The sequence below is a fragment of the Canis lupus genome, chromosome 7 (assembly GCF_048164855.1).
Source record: "Canis lupus baileyi chromosome 7, mCanLup2.hap1, whole genome shotgun sequence".
NCBI classification, from domain to species: Eukaryota; Metazoa; Chordata; class Mammalia; order Carnivora; family Canidae; genus Canis; species Canis lupus.
Window position 1 is genome coordinate 23,671,695 of NC_132844.1, and position 19,054 is coordinate 23,690,748.

At 41.2% G+C, this 19,054-nt stretch overlaps 1 protein-coding gene across 3 annotated transcripts in view; it reads left to right on the forward strand.

Annotated features, from left to right (window-relative positions):
* MDN1 (midasin AAA ATPase 1) overlaps nucleotides 1-19,054 on the forward strand; it is a 166,527-nt gene that overhangs the window by 112,463 nt on the left and 35,010 nt on the right. For all 3 annotated transcript variants that reach the window (XM_072832058.1, XM_072832059.1, XM_072832060.1), the window contains exons 58-74: nucleotides 132-255; nucleotides 890-1,060; nucleotides 5,173-5,387; nucleotides 5,781-6,168; nucleotides 6,961-7,070; nucleotides 7,726-8,431; nucleotides 10,006-10,167; nucleotides 10,380-10,653; nucleotides 11,390-11,625; nucleotides 12,330-12,425; nucleotides 13,084-13,178; nucleotides 13,498-13,619; nucleotides 14,192-14,338; nucleotides 15,630-15,739; nucleotides 16,321-16,394; nucleotides 17,027-17,219; nucleotides 18,522-18,681. In XM_072832058.1, coding sequence (XP_072688159.1) covers nucleotides 132-255; nucleotides 890-1,060; nucleotides 5,173-5,387; nucleotides 5,781-6,168; nucleotides 6,961-7,070; nucleotides 7,726-8,431; nucleotides 10,006-10,167; nucleotides 10,380-10,653; nucleotides 11,390-11,625; nucleotides 12,330-12,425; nucleotides 13,084-13,178; nucleotides 13,498-13,619; nucleotides 14,192-14,338; nucleotides 15,630-15,739; nucleotides 16,321-16,394; nucleotides 17,027-17,219; nucleotides 18,522-18,681 — 3,383 coding nt within the window. The remainder of the gene's footprint in view (nucleotides 1-131; nucleotides 256-889; nucleotides 1,061-5,172; nucleotides 5,388-5,780; nucleotides 6,169-6,960; nucleotides 7,071-7,725; nucleotides 8,432-10,005; nucleotides 10,168-10,379; nucleotides 10,654-11,389; nucleotides 11,626-12,329; nucleotides 12,426-13,083; nucleotides 13,179-13,497; nucleotides 13,620-14,191; nucleotides 14,339-15,629; nucleotides 15,740-16,320; nucleotides 16,395-17,026; nucleotides 17,220-18,521; nucleotides 18,682-19,054) is intronic.

Here is a 19,054-nt window from a genome sequence, read left to right on the forward strand (position 1 = left end):
GAACTGCTTATCTGTTTTTTAATAGATGCACTATAAGTTCTGTGTGTTCCATCTTCCCATACATAATAGATTTTTAGCACTTTATTGATAGCCGACAGCCCATCCTTTCTTCCTCTTTATTTGTGGAACAGATCCAGCAAAAATCAGCAACCCCAGATAGATGAGATAAGTCATCACATCACATTTTGTCTTAAGTACACACCAGTTGCTCCGCAAGAGCTTCGAGACCTTTGGTCCTTACTGCGCCATCAGAAGGTAAAAACCAAAATCAAAAGGGAAATAAACCTCTATACTATGAGCCAATTAGACTTACTGTGACAGACTGGTTGCAGAATGGTTTATTTATGTCCAAAACTCCAATTTTACTTGAATTAACTTTCAAAGGGGGAGAATTTTGAGTGTTTTTTGCAGTAATTATCTGTGTATTTCCCAGATCTTCCTAGAATCATTCTATTTGTTTTCCAGTTAAATGAGGCTAAAATATTTGCTTATTTTTATTGTTTGTGCAAAAACATAGTGGGTGAGTGTTTTTAATCTTTCCCCCAAGAATTGAATGTGAGTAGTGGTAAACTACAGTTAATATAACTTCTTTTGTACAACCTTAATTTTTTTTATGATGCTCTATTCATTTATCTGTTTTGCTGATATTATAATCATGTGATTCACTTATATTTCCTCCTGTACTACATAAAAACAGATCTCAGTTTTATAAAATTATCATCAATAAGATAAGTGGCTTAACCAAGATGACCAGGGTGGCAGAAAATCAGGGACATTAGAATTAACACCTTTAGACCCATGTTAATTTTAGATGAGTTTATAAGACAGAAACCTCATAACTCGGTTTATGGAATTTTTCTCGGATATCCTCTTATCTATTTATCTCTAGGTGTCTACCGAAGAAATTACTTCGTTGTGGTCTGACTTATTTAATTCCATGTTTGGGTCTTTTTGGAGCAGTACTGTGACTACAAATCCAGAGTACTGGCTAACGTGGAGCCCTCTGCCTGATATACAGCAGAGGGAGATGCCTAGGTCCCTTCTGGACTCCACATTGAAGGTTTGTTGGCATAAAATCATGAAGATGTTTGATGGTGGAAAAATTTTTTGATCTAGCAATAAATATTTATTCCAAGGACAGAGGAACAACTAAATAAGTGACTAACCTTCAAAAAAGATATTCTATCTTAAATTATTTTAAAAATTCTGAATTAAAGTAAATAAAGTTAAATGTCTTCACTCAGGGTACCTGAGTGCTTCAATGGTTCAGTTGTTTGAGCATCTGACTCTTGTTTTCAGCTTAGGTCATAATCTCAGGGTCATGAGATTGAGCCCTGCATTGGGCCCTACACTCAGCTCAGAGTCTGCTTGGGGATTCTTCTCCCCCCTCCCCCTCTAAGCTTCCCCCTGCTCATGTTCTCTCTAAAATAATAGTCTTCACTTTATTCTCTAACTAAAATATCTTTTCTAGTCACATTTATACAAATAATATGTGTGTATATATACAGTTGACCCTTGAACAACACAAGGTTTGAACTGAACAGGGGGTCACTTACACATGGATGTTTTCCAATAAATATGTATTTTATTTGTGACTGAAAAGTAAGGTAGAAGTTGCCAAATGCCTAGAAGCAAAGGGAAGTTAGAGGAAAGATACAGGGAAGGCTGGAACAAAAGGGCCATCATCTTATTCTGGCACTCCTTATCCTACTACCTGTGCAAAACTTGGTCATTGAGGTATTGAATGGTAAAAGAGGTGCAAAGGAACTGACGGGCTTGGGGGTGAATTCTCACTACAGTGGTAGGACCTATCACTGGCCAGAGTTGGCCAAGGACAACAGAATGATAACCTGCCTCTTCCCTGAAGTAAGAAGTCTAGGAGAACCAGGGGGTAGGATGAGCACTAAACAGGATTCTTGGTAACAGAGGGGACTGTGGGGAGGAGTTGTTATCCATGGTACTGAAAGTCTGAGGCAGGGAATTAATACCACAGGGATAGTGGCAGCTGGCTCACTGCTTGCCACCATTTTCTGTAAGCAGGAACGGTGTTAGAACTTGGAATAGGGGCCAGGTGGAGCAAGTGGCCAGGAAAGGTGAGTAAAGGTGCTCTGCCTTCCCTGGTTCTTTGCCTTTCTCTGGACTCTATGTGGAAGGAGATTCTGCATTCTTGGGTATAGTAACAAGTAGCAGACAGCACTCTAGGGTCCAACTTTGCCAACTTTGGTTGGAGATCAGAAGGCCTGTGTGTCTTTTTCTACAGTATTGTACATAGGGTTTTGGGTAGTTAACCATTAAATACATGGGGTTTTTTTTTTTTATGTATGTGGTGGGGTGGGAGTGGGGGGTTGGCATTCCTAACCCCTGTGTTGGTCGAGGATCAACTTTACATCTATATATAGAATTCTGTAGAAATAAGTATTATTTGCTCTGTATCTTATTTACATATATTTTGTATTAAATGTATACATAAAAATAAGATCACTTTCTTTGTTCATGTGTCATGGAATACATGTCATTCCAGCTTATACTTTGTAAGGTATGCCATTGTTCTAATGTGCTGGAATTTATTTAATCACTTATTCATAAATGTTGAGGTTTTTTGCCTTTATTTCTCCCTTTCCTATAATAAAAACTGGAATTTATTCCTTGGTTAGAATGTCTGTACAGTTAAAGAAATTTATGGCTATTCTCAGAATGTCTGGGCAGGTGGTTTTTGTTTTTCACACACACACATACACCTCCCCACCTAGTTTTTATTTAAATTCCAGTTAACATACAGAGTAACACTAATTTCAGGTGTAGAATTTAGTTACCTGGTACTTATCACAAGTGCCCTCCTTAACACCCCTTCCCCTGTAATAACTGTCATTTTGTTTCCTATGTTAAGAGTCTGTTTGTTTGCCTCTCCCCGCCCTCCCCCCATCATCATTTGTTTTGTTTCTTAAATTACACATATGAGTGAAACCATATGATATTTGTCTTTCTCTGACTGACTTATTTCACTTAGCAAAGTATTCTCTGGCTCTGTCCATGTCGTTGCAAATGGCAATATTGCATTCTTTTTTTTTTTTTATGGCTAAGTAATACTCCAGTGTGTAAATTTTATCCATTTACCAGTTGATGGACATTTGGGCTGTTTCCATAATTTGTCTATTATTGATAATGCTGCTATCAAAAGGGTGTGTTTTTTACTTTTTCAAACATGCTAGGAGCTGGTAAAGGAGGAGGTCACAAAATCCAGGATAATCACAGGAAGACTTAGGACTAGAGCACAATTTCACTTATTAATGTAATCTATTTATTTACATTTTTGACACACTAGGTGTTACCAGCATTTTTAATTATTGCTAATCAGTTTAAAAAATCTTGTTTGAATTTGTTCTTATGATTATTTTTTTAGATTAAACATCTTTATATGTATGTATATTTCCTTTCATGTATTTTTCAGTCATGTTTACTGCTCATTTTGTTAAAAAATGAAGTCATCATCATTTTCATATTGAAGATCTCTTTATAAAAATTATAGATATTAAACCTTTACCCACCATATGGTTAGAAATATATTTCTAGTGTTCTCTTGTCTCCCGGGTTTTTTTTTTTTTTTAAGATGTTATTTATTTATTCACGAGAGACACGGAGAGAGAAAGAGAGAGACACACAGGCAGATGGAGAAGTAGGCTCCATGCAGGGAGCACGATGTGGGACTCGATCCTGGGACTCCGGGATCACGCCCTGGGCCGAAGGCAGGCACTCAACTGCTGAGCCACCCAGGCATCCCATCTCTCTCAGGTTTTATAATGTTTTCTTTTCTTTTCAAATATTCTAGCCCCTTTCTATTTTCTGGCTTTGATGTCATGCTTTTAAAAAAATGTCTTCCGGGGCAGCCCGGGTGTCTCAGCGGTTTAGTGCCACCTTCGGCATGGGGCGTGATCCTGGAGACCTGGGATCAAGACCTGCATCAGGCTCCCTGCCTGGGGCCTGCTGCTCCCTCTGCCTGTGTCTCTGCCTCTCTCTCTCTCTCTCTCTCTCTCTCTCTCTGTGCCTCTCGTGAATAAATAAATAAAATCTTTAAAAAATAAAAATAGTCTTCCTTCCCTTTCCCTAGAGGTGAAAACCATTTGCCTAAAATTTTTTGTATATTTTTGTTTTATATTTAAATCATTAGTTATATCTGGATATCTTATTTTGTGAGGTAGGTATATAAATATTTTATACAAACAGTATATCTGAAAGCAGTATAATAACACCACATTTGATTAATTTATCCTTTCCACTCATTTGAAATGCCACCTTTATCATACCTTATTCCCACAGATGTTCATGGATTTGTTTGGGACTCTTCTGTTCTCTTGCTCTATCAAAATTATCTTTTAAATTAAAAATTTTTTTTTCATTACCTCTGTACCCTTCATGGGGCTCCAATTCATGACCCTGAAATCAAGAGTGGCATATTCTTCTGACTAGGCCCAGCCAGGCATCCTTCAAAATTGGTTTCCTTATTGTAGAATATTTCTGAAAGCCTTCAGTGAGAAATCTTGTGAATTCCTGAGAGTTACAGAGTATATACAGTGTCTCCCATCTTATGTATTTAACCACATAATCCTTTGCTGTAGATAGCTATTACTGTGTCCCAAATGAACAGTCTAAGGAGCACAGGTTTGACAAACTTTGTCCCTGGCTCTTAACATTTATCTTCTAGCTCTACTGCAAGAATGGCCTTCTTGATGCCCAGGTTGGAGGGATTTTCTTGCATTAGTAAAGCACCAGTTGTTCCTCATTCTTTGAGAATGGAGTCTGTTTCTTTAAAGCCTAACACCTGACACCATTCTGCACTCTGGTTGATGTTTACCTGGTTCTAGCAACTTGAACCTCCTTTTTTTTACTCCCTTTCTTCCTCTGAAGTGCTCAGTGCTGCTTGTTAAAATCCTTTTAATTTCTTTTTTTTTTTTTTAAGATTTTATTTATTTATTCATGAGAGACAGAGAGAGAGGCAGAGACACAGGCAGAGGGACAAGCAGGCTCCATACAGAGAGCCTGTTGTGGGACTTGATCCTGATCCCGGGTCTCCGGGATCATGCCCTGGGCCAAAGGCGGGGCTAAACTGCTGAGCCACCCAGGGATCCCAAATGCTTTTAATTTCTAAAAGATACATGACTCCTCTCTGTCCATCAGGGCCCCAGCAGTCTCAGTAGAGCCATATTCTCCAAGTGCTGCTTTGAAGTCTTGACCAGCAGCTGCAGAGCAAGTCCTTGGGATGTGAGTGGCCTCCCTATCCTGTCCTCCTCACATGTCATCCTGGGAGAATGGGTTGAAAGAGCCCAGCAGCTCCAGGACATCAGCCTGGCACTTTGGACCAACATGGCTGTGCCTTCAGTCACAGAATTCAGGTATTCTTGCCCTCCCCTGCCCTGCTCCCAGGTAGACTGTAAAGTTCTGTCTTTTTTATAGAGCATGTAGCAGAGAACTCAGTCATAACTTGCTTCTGTAGTGGCTAGTTTTGATGGCTGAAGACAAGTATATTTTCTGACTGGATCAGCAGGTTTTTAGCCCATGACAAGTTATTAGGAGTTGGCAAGTGCCTCTGTCGGTTTTAAGCTTATTGTGATAGAGTGGTGCTTAGAAAAGCATGTAAGGTTACTTGAGAAGAGAAATTCATCTCTAAGTGGTGAATTAGTGCAGTAATGCAATCTACCCTGTCATTTTCTGGAAGAATGATAGTTGTGAGAAAAGAGTGCTGTTTGATGTAATGCAAGCCCTTAAGTGCTTCCTTATCTCTACAGACGCACGGATTCCCAGCTCCAGGGGCTTGTGCTGTGTCGGCACCTGGCAGGTTTGACAGAGCTGCTCCCTGAACCCCAGCGGCAGGAGTATATGCAGAACTGCGAACAGCTGCTGCTCGGGGACAGACAAGCCTTCCAGCATGTGGGCCAGACTCTTGGAGACATGGCTGGACAGGAGCCTCTGCCCAAAGAGCTGCTATGCCTCTTGCTTACTTCCTTGCGCCACTTGTTTGGGGAAGGGGATATTAAACAGGACCTCTCCGAGCCAGCCCGTCGTGGGAGCCTCTGGGTGAGCCTTGGCTTGCTCCAGATTCAGACATGGCTTCCACAGGCACGCTTTGACCCTGCAGTGAAGAGGGAATACAAGCTCAAGTATGCTAAGGAAGAGGTATGGAGGGGTGAGAATTTGGAGCATGGGGCTCCATCCCTGACTTAGTATATTACTCCTTTTATTGCCTTTTGAATGCTTAGAGCACCAGAGAGATGGTTTTGCATAGGCTGCCCTGTGATATCCCAGGAGCGTGTTCTAATGACTGCATTTTCCTCTTTGAGAATTCCTCTGAGTAAGCTTAGGTATTTGGAGGAGTCCTTCCTAAGCTTCTGATGTATTTGCCAATAGACTACAGTAGGCAGAGGTCACGACAGTTGAACATCTGAGGCATTGCCAGAGAACTAGTGGTATCTCTCCTATCCAACTCCCTCTATCTGAACTAAGTCGAATATTTGGACTTGGATAACTTCTTCAGATGCGGTATGGTATTCCTCAGCTTTTGAACTTTTGGTTTGAACTTTTGGTTTGTTATCTAAAATTCAAGGATCAAGTAGATTTAGATTATGTGGTATCCCTTGATATTTGAACTTCTGACTAAACTCAGGAGCTGAATATATAAAGATAGTGATAGAATTTTTCTTCTTCAAAATGTGGAACTAGTATAGGAGTTGGTAAAGACTAAGCTGCTATAGCAGAGTCCTTAGAAGTTCAGCGGTGTAAATAAGGTAGTTTCTTTTCCTAATAGCTCTAAGGTGAGTGGTCCAGGTTAATGGAGCAGAAACCCCTGCTCTTGAGTCATTCAAGAGCCCAGATGCCTTCTATCCAGTTTCTCTACCCTTCCCTGGGGCATTGTCCTCTTGGACAGGGTCACAGCTGGGCACAGCAGACCTGCTTCTTCCTTTCTGTTAGTTACACCAGTTGCAGTGTGAGTGGAAGACCCGAAAGCTCTCGTCCCAGCTACTGACTGGAACAGACTTGGAAGATGAAGTCATTATCCGTTACTCTCATCCTCACATCAGGTAACAGCGGAGTGATTGTGTTGGGGGTTTATTGACTTTTTTTTTTTTTTTTTTAAGACATTTTGAGGTTGGCCTTTGCAATGTAATTGCAGTTGGAGGTGATAATACATACTCTGAACTACATTAGCAATTAGACCCTAAAGCCATGGTTATAGTCAGGAAAAATTAATATTCTGAAAGGAGGGGCAGGATTCACATGGGGTCAGGAGCATTGAAACCAGAACTTTTTTCAACATGACAGAAATTGGGTCTGGTGATGTGCACTCTGTGGATTTGTTGTCTTAGTAAACATTATATAGTGTAGCAGGTCTGTGTTTAGTCCTGCCCCTGCCCTTTGGCTTTAGACTTTGAATAGATCACTTAATTGCCTCTCAGCCTTGGAGTCTGTGTCTGTAAGGGGAGAATAATAGCATTTACTTTGATGAATTGTGATTAGACTTTGATGAAATATGCATCTCCGTTGTTTAGCACCATGTGTGGCATGTGATGAATGATCTCTTTGTATTATTCATTTACATTATAATAGTCAATATTTTCCTCATGTTATTCCTTAGGGGCTGCTATGTCTTTATTTTGTTTTCCTAGCTAAGGGCTCAGTCTAGATTCGCTGTTTTTCTCCTGACTGAATTTGTATATTGTGTTAATTTGCCTTTAGACTACTTCGCCAAAGAATTGATCATCTGGAGAATTTAATCTGCAGCCTGTCAAAGAAGCAGGCCTTCAGACCCCAGGTCCCTGCCTATGAGTCCCTGGTGCAGGAGATCCACCACTATGTCACCAGCATTGCCAAGGCCCCTGCTGTTCAGGATCTGCTCACACGGCTCCTGCAGGCCCTCCACATGGATGGACCTTGGTCTGCCCAGGTGGTCCAGAACCTTCTGAAAGAGGAAGCCTCCTGGCAGCAATCCCACCACCAGTTCAGGAAGCGGCTGGCCGAGGAATATGCCCTGTATCCAGACTCTGTGACCCCACTGCAGGCATCCATCTTGCAGTTGCAGCATGGGATGAGGCTGGTGGCATCTGAAGTCTATGCTTCATTCCATGGCAGTGTAGTCTGTGCAGACAGGCTGGGTAGCCTGGCCACATCCTTGTTGGCTTTTCCATCGGTGGGCCCTGCCTTCCCCACTTACTATGCTCATGCAGATACTTTATGCTCAGTGAAGTCAGAAGAGGTTCTTCGAGGCCTTGGAAAGTTGATCCTCAAGCGCTCAGGAGGAAAGGAACTAGAAGGCAAGGGCCAGAGACCTTGCCCAACGCGAGAGCAGCTGCTGATGAATGCACTTCTTTACCTGCGCTCCCATGTGTTGTGCAAGGGAGAGCTGGACCAGAGGGCTCTGCAGCTTTTCAGGCACGTGTGCCAGGTAAGCCCATGACTTCCTCCTGAAGGGCGCTGGCAGCACAAGCAGGGTATCTGCAGGATATTAGCAATGTGGTTAGGCAGTGGGATCTAGTGTCTTCCTTTCTTACTCCTATTCAGTTTTCTGTTTTGGGGATCTTTGTCCCTGAATTATTAAGAGATTAGAAAAAAGTAGTGATATTAATTCTTTGTCTCTGACACACACTATATATATTTTCCCCTGGTCTGTTTTTGTTTTAGACTTTATTTATGGTGGTTTTGGCCATGTGATAGTAACAGCTTTTATTAAGAAAGTAACTTCTGTTTTTTTATCAACGAAAACAATTTGTTCTCAATTTATACAATTAAAAGAATAAATATAAATAAAAGTTACTAGATTTTTTACCACTTAAATTAAGCTATATAAACTTAACGTTCTGGTGCATCCCATTCTAGCCTTGTTTGTTTGTAGATGTATCTGTACCTGTATGTCTGTGACATTATAAATTTAAGTCATTCATCCCAGTGGTTTATAAATTTCTGTTTTTTAGTAGTAGAACTCTTTTAAAAATAAAAGTCTTAGAATAGTTTCCCAGTATGTAATAGATAAAAGACATACTTTAATTGAGGACAATTCTGTCCTCTCTGTGGCTTCTGAAGCTGGTCCTTAAGTTGCTAGAGTTCTACAAACCACTGCTAAAGTCCATTCTGTTTTATACTTTGCTTTAAAAAACCTGACAGCACTAAGTGATTATTTTCCTCCATAATTATGGTATTTTTCACCTGCATCCTATTGACTAGCTGTCTAGTTTTCTATTGTATAGATATGCTCTAAGACGCTTAACTAATTTATCATTGTACATTTATATTTTTATGTGGTCTTTTTCCTGTCTTAGAAAACATCACCACCACCATAAATAGTCTTATACCTAGGTCTTTGGGAACAAATTTTAGAAAGCAGAATTGCCGGGATGAAGATTAAACGCTTTAGGTTTTTAATACAAACTATCATTCTGAAAGGTAGATGCTCATCTCCTCGATTCTCATCAGTAACGGAGTGTTTTCTTAATTTATAGTTTTTGCCAAACTTTGGGACTTAAAAATCTTAGAGTTACTGGGGATTTAAAAAGTGTTTGGTAAGGCATAGCCCAGTTTTGCCTGATTGATGCCCTGTAACCACCCTGCCCCTGGCCCACATTTCTCTTTCCTGAACTCCTGGGCCAGCTGCTTGAGTTGTTAGCCAAGTCCAGTATGATTCACAACCCCACATTGCCTAACCAGAGCTTATCCTTAGTACAGAACTCCATTAACTTCTGACAGGAAGTTCCAGTGGTATTAGCCCTATTGTTGCATGTTTTTACACTGTGAAAATGTAGCACTATAGCAAGGGGGAATTTAGAAAATGGGTTGCTGCAGATACAGTTTAAAAACAGAGTTTATTTGCTATTACCTGGATTTTTTTGGATGTTGGCATTTACTTGTTTTGAACCGTGGTACTGTTGTTATCATGAGAAACTAAGAGATAGCAAGTTCTGCTTTGTTTATTTAAGCACCTCAGCAAAGGCAAAGAAGTTTCCTTTCAAATGTGTGACTTTTCAGGAAATTATCAATGAGTGGGATGAACAGGAACGCATAGCCCAAGAGAAGGCCGAGCAGGAGAGCAGCCTATACAGATATAGGAGCAGAAACTCCAGGACAGCCCTGAGCGAGGAGGAGGAGGAAGAACGGGAGTTCAGAAAGCAGTTCCCACTTCATGAAAAGGTTGGGTGGTGGTAACAGGGTTTGTTTTGGAATAATTTCCCTTGATACCACCTGTGTTACCTTTGAATGGTTTGATTATCATTCTTTTTACCATATCTTTATGTAAGTCATTACTTCGTTTTCTTGATTGTTCACACTCCACCTTTGCCCTTTCCTTTTTTATTAAAACAATTTAATTTTTAGAAGTTCATTTGCTCTACTGTTATTGACAGGATTTTGCAGATATTCTAGTAGAACCAACACTGGACGAGAAGAAGGGAACTTCAGATGTGCAAGAAGAGGGAGCAGCCACAGACCCTGCCCTCTTCTCCCAGAGCTCAATGCAGGCTGTGATGTTGATTCACCAGCAGCTTTGCCTCAACTTCGCTCGGTCCCTCTGGTACCAACAGCCTCTACCGCCACATGAGACAAAGCATTACCTTGGCCTGTTTATGTCCTGCTATCAAACTGGGGCATCTCTTGTGACACACTTCTACTCTCTGATGGGTATGACAGTTTACTTTTGTGTTATACTTTTGGGGAATGCAAATGAATAAATAGGATTACTACTTCTGGAGCAGTTAGTCATTACCTTCCTGTTTTTTACTGAATTCCTTGTTGAAGTCATTTCCGTAGCTTAAGAGACTCAGGCTACTTCAAAAAACTTGATTTAAAATTCTGCAATAGTGGATTTTTCTCCTCTGAATACTTTGGAGTGAGGGGATTTAAAAAATAAGGATATAGACTTAGTTTGAGTGGTTTTATTCCTCAATATTCTTTCTAATTTGCCTCTAATAGCTTCAGTGGTTTTCAAATCATGTGTTCCTGGGAGCAACCTGGGGACTCAGAAATTAATCTTACAGAATACTGTTTGATTCAGTTCCCCGAATGACCTCGTGAGTTATTCCTTGGCTATTAGGAAGGAGGCTTTAGATTTCATTTCTGCCTACCAAGATAGCCACAAAACCAGGAAATTGAATCCATCAAACCAAACTCTGTATCTCTTGATAATAGTAGGCAATATCTGAGTTCCTCTATGTATCCCAAACACTTGGCAGATTTTGGTGACATTCCTGTGATACTAGGGTCCTCCTAGTCCTTTAGGCCTATGTTGCTTCGGGCATGAATGGCTTTAAAATATCTTCATTATTTCTGAACACGTTTTTGTCATCTTTGTACCTTGGTATCTCAACCTACTAAGGCTATTGAGTTCGCTGACTTTACTATGATGTTAACTTCATAGGAGCTGAGCTGAATGACCAACTCTTGGGCAGCCAACTTTTGGCTTGCACCCTCTCCTATAACACTCTGTTTGGTGAGGCAACCTCGGATCTAATAGTGAAGCCTGATGGGCCCTATGACTTCTACCAGCACCCCAATGTCCCAGAAGCAAGGCATTGTCAACCTGTGCTTCAGGGTTTCTCAGAGGCTGTTAGTCAGCTACTGCAGGATTGGCCGGAACACCCAGCTCTCGAACAGGTAGGGCAGCTGGTGGGAAGAGAGCACTGAGGATATGATCTCTGCCGTCTCTAAGGGCATTCATGTATACATTTCAGTGTATAAACAAAGATTCACAGAACCCCACTTCAGTGGGACACTACTCACTGCAGGATGGACATACCAGTTTTGTATAGCTATTGTATAAATGATGTTTCAAATTCCACTAATTTTATTTGTTGATCAGGTTTGCTGTCCACATGTTAAAATACTGCTATATTGCTCTGTTTATTCAGATACCTATGTATATTATTAGCAAAGGCTTGGCTTTTTCACTATCAGCAGTTTTAACACAGACTTTACTCTGTAGTCTTCAGCCAATTTTTTAATAACTCTTACAACAGAGAGTGGTTAAGAGAGATTATCTGGGGGCACCTGCTGGTCAGTCAGAAGAGCTTGTGACTCTTGATCTCTAGGTTGTGAGTTCAAGCCCCACGTTGGCTGTAGGGATTACTAAAAAAACAAATCTAAAAAGTAATGATCTTCTCAAACTCCATGTTTTTTCTGGAGTAATACAGCAGATAAAGTGTTTCTCTTAGATCCACATTCCTAGAAGTTTCCTCCATGGCTGTAGCAGGTGCAAAGCAGGGACCTTGCATAAAAATTTCATTAGGCCTCTCTTCAGTACTTTGGGTGATTGATACACCCACAGAGATGCCTAGATCTTTTTTCTTCTTTTTCTGCAGCTGCTGGTTGTAATGGATAGGATTCGTAGTTTCCCACTTTCCAGTCCCATCTCAAAGTTCCTGAATGGCTTAGAAATCCTTCTCGCAAAGGCACAGGTAAGATAATTCTCTTTCCCTCTCTCATTTTAGTTAGTAGTCAACTGAAAAAAGATTATCTTGTAGCAAAGTTACTGTTAGAGGACAGAAGTTATACTTTTGGCTTGGAGAGAGGGATAAGCTTCCCTGGTTTTTCTGGCATGGGGTCAGATTATTACAAGTGAAACAGTTGCCTTGTGGGGCACGTGAGGGATTTGCCTCCCCTATTCTCAAGGATAGGATGCCACATCCACTGGTACTGGGACCTCCCTCTGCCGGGGCTTCCAGGTAGGCTTCCAAACTAGCTGAGTGCCTGGACATGTTCCCCTCCATCCTCTCACAGCTCTTGAAGTATCTGGTACTTCCCTGATTATCAAATTAGGGCTCTGCACTTTGGAGCAGTCACATGTCTGACAATAGGAATTCAGACTCAGCTCCCCAAATCCTTTGCTGTTTGCCTATACTTGGCTCTTCTGGAATTCTGTCAGGTAACCAGAAACAACTTGGAAGTTTGATACACTAGATGTAAACTCATTGCTATTGGTAAATTGCCATAAAAGTTATTTAGGGGTCCGGTGGTCTTTACTCAAAGACAAAAAGTCCAAGATATTCCAGAGGGTGGGAGATGATTAAGAGATTGAATAATGGCCATAGTAAATTTTATCTTTGCTTTTATTAGGATTGGGAGGAGAATGCAAGTCGAGCTCTCTCTCTGAGGAAGCATCTCGATTTAGTCAGTCAGATGATCATTCGTTGGCATAAACTGGAACTGAAGTAAGTGATAATCTGTCACTTCCCTTCCCCTCCCGAACTAATGCTGTAGAGACACTTGTCTTTTGATAATTTGTTGATGTAGTAAGACTGAGAATGTACTTTTTGGTTATTAATCACAGAATTAAAAGCAGGGCATTAAAGTGGTCTCAGTAGAGACCAGACAGCAGCATACATTTCCAAGGCAGCAAACTAGGTGGCTTCTCCACCTCCAACTTGGGAGGAAAGACTAGGGGGAACGTTTAGCTTCTGCTTCAGTGGTTTCAGATCTTTCAAATGGGTTTCCTTAAATGTCTCTTTGACCTCTTCTCTCACATTTCAGCTGCTGGTCTATGAGTTTGGATAATACTATGAAGCGCCATACTGAGAAATCCACTAAACACTGGTTCTCTATCTATCAGATGCTTGAGAAGCACATGCAGGAACAAACAGAGGAGCAGGAAGGTAACACCTGTCCATAAATTCCCTGCATATTTAAAAGTTTCAGGCTAATTGGAGAGTGCTGCAAAGTGTAGGATTTACTTGTTTGCCTTGTCTCCTGGCACCACTGCTTTTACATGGAATTCATCATTTGACTTGATAGTATTCCTGAGAGTTTTAAGTGACTTGTTCAAATTCTAGAGAGCTGGTTGTAAGATAAGATTTCCTTATTCTCTGTATCCAAGAGACAAGTCACAATGAAGATTTCTCTTCTTAGGTACTAGTTGATGTGCTTGAGTTAAAAGTATTTCATTTCATGCTTTAAAAATCATATTTAGTTTCATAATTTGCTGTGACTGCATTTATCACATATCCTGACTGCAGCTGTTTTTTTTTTTTTTTTTTTTTGACTGCAGCTGTTTTTATATCAGCTTGGAATTTATCTCTAGTCCTTTGCTTCAAAGTTTTGCTTCGAAACATTAAGTGTTCTGTACTTGCTGCCATCCTTCAGTGTGTCCCATAGTAGATTAGATGCATGTTATAAATCCAGAATGATAGTTGCAAGTACATATGTTTTCCACTTTGAATCTCTAAAGATGACAAACAGATGACCTTGATGTTGCTGGTCAGCACATTACAAGCATTTATTGAAGGATCCTCACTGGGAGAATTCCACGTACGACTTCAGATGTTACTGGTTTTCCATTGTCATGTCTTGTTGATGCCTCAAGTTGAAGGAAAGGGTAAGGAGGGGGTGTGTGTGTGTGTTTCTTTTACACTATGCTATTTACATGATTAGGCTTTGAATTCTCCATGAGATAGGTATCTTGTTGCATACCAAGTTTTATTTATTTATTCACAAAGATTTTATTTATTTATTTGAGAGAGTGAGAGCATGCATGAGTGGAAGAGGGGCAGAGAGAGAATCTCAAGCAGACTCCACACTGAGTGTGGGGCCTCATGTGTGGCTCTATTCCACAACCCATGAAATCATGACCTGACGGAAACCAAGAGTCAGATGCTTAACTGAGCCACCCAGGCATCTCTGCATACCAGGTTTTAAATAAGATCCTTTTGGGGCAGCCTGGGTGGCTCAGCAGTTTAGCGCCACCTTCAGCCCAGGGCCTGATCCTGGACACTCAGGATCAAGTCCCGCATCGAGCTCCCTGCATGGAGCCTGCTTCTCCCTTTGCCTGTGTCTTTGCCTCTCTCTCTCTCTCTCTCTCTCTCTCTCTCTCTCTGTCTCATGAATAAATAAATAAAATCTTTAAAAATAAATAAATAAGATACTTTTAGTCATCTTTTACTTTGAAGTGATTCACATTAGATACAGAGAACAACATTAAAGTACAAACTGGTTATAGATGAAGCCCTGACTAGTGGACTCTGCCAGAGATTAATTGCCAAATCCTGATCTTGGGAACCAGTGTGTTGAGGCTACAGATCTTTCTGTCTAGACAGTGTAGATGTCCTGCTAAGCTTTTGCTTGATCGAGGGCATAATTAGATTCTTTGATCTAGTGAGAGCTCTGCTACATGTCAAGTAACTGCACATAAAACACTGTTAATTACTGTCCCTGACCACACCTATTTGGATGAAACAAAACCACGACTATAGGTTGTATGTGAATGAGCAGCCAGGGTGAACCATCTTTTAAGATGGGCTCAGTTTCTGCTTACTTTATGTTGAGATTCCAAGAAAGGGTTTGAAATTGTGTTCAGTGGAACATCTGAGTACACCATCTTTAAGAACAAAAGTGCAAAAAAAAAAAAAAAGAACAAAAGTGCAAAAAATTCAGTACAAGCTGAAATTTAAAAATGGGCTGGTGTTGACAGTCTGCCTGCTTCTCTGGGAACAGCTAGACTCAGGCTCCCCAATGAGCTATTAAATAATCTACCTGTGGAATGTTGTGCTATAATCTCATGGCCTTAAAAGTAATAAGGAAGGAGCATCACTGAAAGTTGGAGCCCACAGGTGTGGCAAGTAGCATATGCAGCAAGTGTGGTGTTTTTGTTTCCGCTTCATTTCTTCCAGATTCACTTTGCAGTGTTCTGTGGAATCTGTACCATTATTACAAGCAATTCTTTGACCGGGTCCAAGCCAAAATTGTGGAACTTCGTTCTCCCCTTGAAAAAGAACTTAAAGTAAGATTAGCAATTGTCATGATCATTCTTGGGAGAAGAAAATCAGTAAATTCTTTTTGGTTCTGTTCTTTTATCTATTTAACTGTGAGGCCGGGGGGCTCTCGGGAGTGGAGGAGAGCATTGCAACTGCCAAGTAGGATGGCAAGATTTACATTTTGTGGCGTTGGCTCAGTTACTGACCTGTCCAGGGGTTTGAGAGGTTAGTGGAGTGGCCCCTGTCAAAGGCTCCTCAAGAGGATTGCCACATACTTCTTTTAGTGCTCCCTCCCCTGCTCTTGGCTCTTAGTGTTGAGTGCTATCAGGATGCCTTGGGGAAAGGAGGACCCTGTCTTTTGAGAACTCTGTGGTTATCGAACCAACCGTGGCACAAACAATACATATCAGGTGACCTGTTGATTGTGGCAGCACTCTTTTCATTGCTTTGTGACAAATATGTGGTTCCTTTTTTGGACTTGTTTACTGGTACATAGTCTGGTATTTGGGATGGAGTGGGCTCTGGTCTTTGGCAAACAGATGATTTAGAAAGGAACAGAATAACACCAGCTTGATAACCCATTCCTTGATCTTCATTTATCTTTCAGGAATTTGTTAAAATATCCAAGTGGAATGATGTCAGCTTCTGGTCCATTAAACAATCTGTGGAAAAGACACACAGGTAATTCATTTTTTAAAAATTGGAGGGTGACGGGGTGCTTTGGTGGCCCAGTTAAATGTCCAACTCCTGATCTCAGCTCAGGTCTTGATTTCAGGGTCATGAGCTCAAGCCCTGCGTTGGGCTCCATGCTGGGTGTGGAGCCTATTAAAAAAAAAGGGGGGGGAACCAAAGCTCAGAACTTTTGTATGCTAGATAGCAAGACTACATTGTTAATGTGGCCTGACGTAGTGTTGCCTTGAACTTATTATAAGCACTAGATTGTTTTGGTGTGGCTTTTCAACAGCACCGTAACACCCAAAGCAGAATCTGTGTGCAAAAGGAATTGGTGTGCCTTGAGACAAAGCAGGCTAAGCACTGTAGAAGGGTTGAGTCTTTTGTCACCTACTAGCTGTTTTAGCGTGAGTGAAGTGATCCCACCATTCCTGACTTTAGGTTTTTCTTCTAGAAAAGGGAGATGACAATACCTGCCTTACTTTTCCTTAAAAACAAACAGGATGATTATGAATATCTAAGGAGTTCATGTATACAGTAGGTACAGGTTATTAAGTTATGTAAGTATGCGTTTTGCCACTTGTACATTTCCTCACTTTCCACCCATTTTTCCCTCCTCATCTGTCATTACCTGGGGCCAGGACCCTCTTTAAGTTCATGAAGAAATTTGAAGCTGTCCTGAGTGAACCCTGCCGGTCATCCTTGGTGGAGAGTCACAAGGAGGAGCAGCCTGACTTTTTGTCACAGCCAACAGCCACTAGTGAGGCATCCTCCATTCAGAGTCTGAACAAGGCACTGAGGGAGACCCTGTTGGCCCGGCCGGCAGCTGCACAGGTATATCTCATAAGACAGTGTTTGCTTATTCCTGCCCAGTCAGGGGAGATGTGTGCTTTCTCTGTAGGGGGTGTTCCTAGAACTAGGCAAGGGAATGCATTTGAAATCTTGTTCTTTGGACAAGTATAGCATTTGTATGTCTGCCTGACACTGCTGCATGGTAATGCAGAAAGCATTGATCCTGGTGCTGAAAGTTTAATGGTCAACTATGAGAAGTAAGTATTGTGCTCACCTGTGAAGATTTCATCTACCTGTGACAGAAGACTTGAAGCATCAGTTGAGGAGTACGCCACTGAAGCTGCCGCACAGGGAGTGACTGTATGCAGTGCTCTGTTGATTTTAGTGGTTGCTGATGACCATAATATAAATTCTTATTGTGGCCAGTTTCAAGCACCGGCAGTTAAGAGTTGGCTTGCAAAATTCCAGAAAATATAATAGTCCTGGAGAGCTTGGGTGAGCAGATCTGTTATAGGATGTATGTTCTCACATCATATCCTTAGATGTAAAGAGCTCTGGGATCAAGGAGCACACCTCAAGAGAGTAATAGCTTTTGCTTTCTTACTGTATTTCCCATCTTGGGTCCATAGAGTAAGAAATGAAGGTCCTCAAGCTATTTTTGGTATTTTCGCAGTACAGAAAGCATAATAGAAATTGAGCATATAGCCATGATATGGCTCTACAAATGATATGGGTGCCAAGTTTATTTTCTTTTGATTATATTCATCAACTCACTGATTTCTGTCCTGATGACCAAAAATTTCGATTTGCTATTGATGACAACATAGGAGTTTCAGGGATTCTAAAGGAAAAACAAAAACAAAAAAACAAAGAAAATAGGCCCTTGTGGGTGAAAGCTTTCCCCCTTATTGGATGTCTGGGTTCATGATAATTGAACTGTCAGGAAGTGGAGGATGGGGAGAGATGGTTAGAAGTAGGATTTGTGTGGCTGAGAAATGCACTGCAGCACAGTACCATAAAGATAGCAGTGTTACTACATTCAGAGATGAGGACTGGAGCCTTCTTATGGCTAGCACAGGTAGCATTGGCTTGGGGTACAAGAGCTCCTTCTACAGTGATCTCATGGAGAGCAGCAAGAGGGGTTTCTGAATATCCAAGACACATGCCTTTTTCATTTTGGTGATGCTGCTTTTTGTGAGACTTCAGAGATGGGGAGGAGAGAGTTTAATATTTGCTGAGCCAGGTGTGTTTGGAGGGGTGTAGCATTTAAATTTAGCACATGTGCAAGTTAGTGCTATTACTGTTGTTCTTGGCAGTGAGACTATCTTGTGCTTTGTCTCACAGGCTGTGATTCCAGAACAGTGTCAGGGTGCTCCTTTTCCTTCAGAGGGAGAGCTGCTGCGTCGCCTGCCAAAGCTCATGAAACGAATGAGGAAGATGTGCCTGACATTCCTGAAGGAAAGCCGTCTGCCTCACCTAGTGGAGAGCCTCGATCACTTCACTGGTGGGTACCAGCAGCCAGGGCAGAGGGTGGGGTTTGCTCTCTGTTTTCCCCAGTCCCCAAAGAGGGTGGGAATTTGTTATGTATGCCCTTTTTTGATCTCTTGAATAGTGTTGAGTAGTTAATTGAATAAACAAGTGGGCTAAAAACTAACAGATCCCAGATGCAGGAGCCATAATTTTCATCTTGTCTTCCTCTCATGTAAACTAACGCTATGTTATGCCATTTTCTACAATAGCCTTGTCTATATCAGCTCTCTTTGGTTGGAGAGATGGATTTCCCAGAGTCTGTAAGCTATCCCTACCTCTCAAACTGTTGTCTCTCTTAAATGAAAGAAGATTCATCCACAGTCTTCTTGTTTTCTCCACTGTGGAGA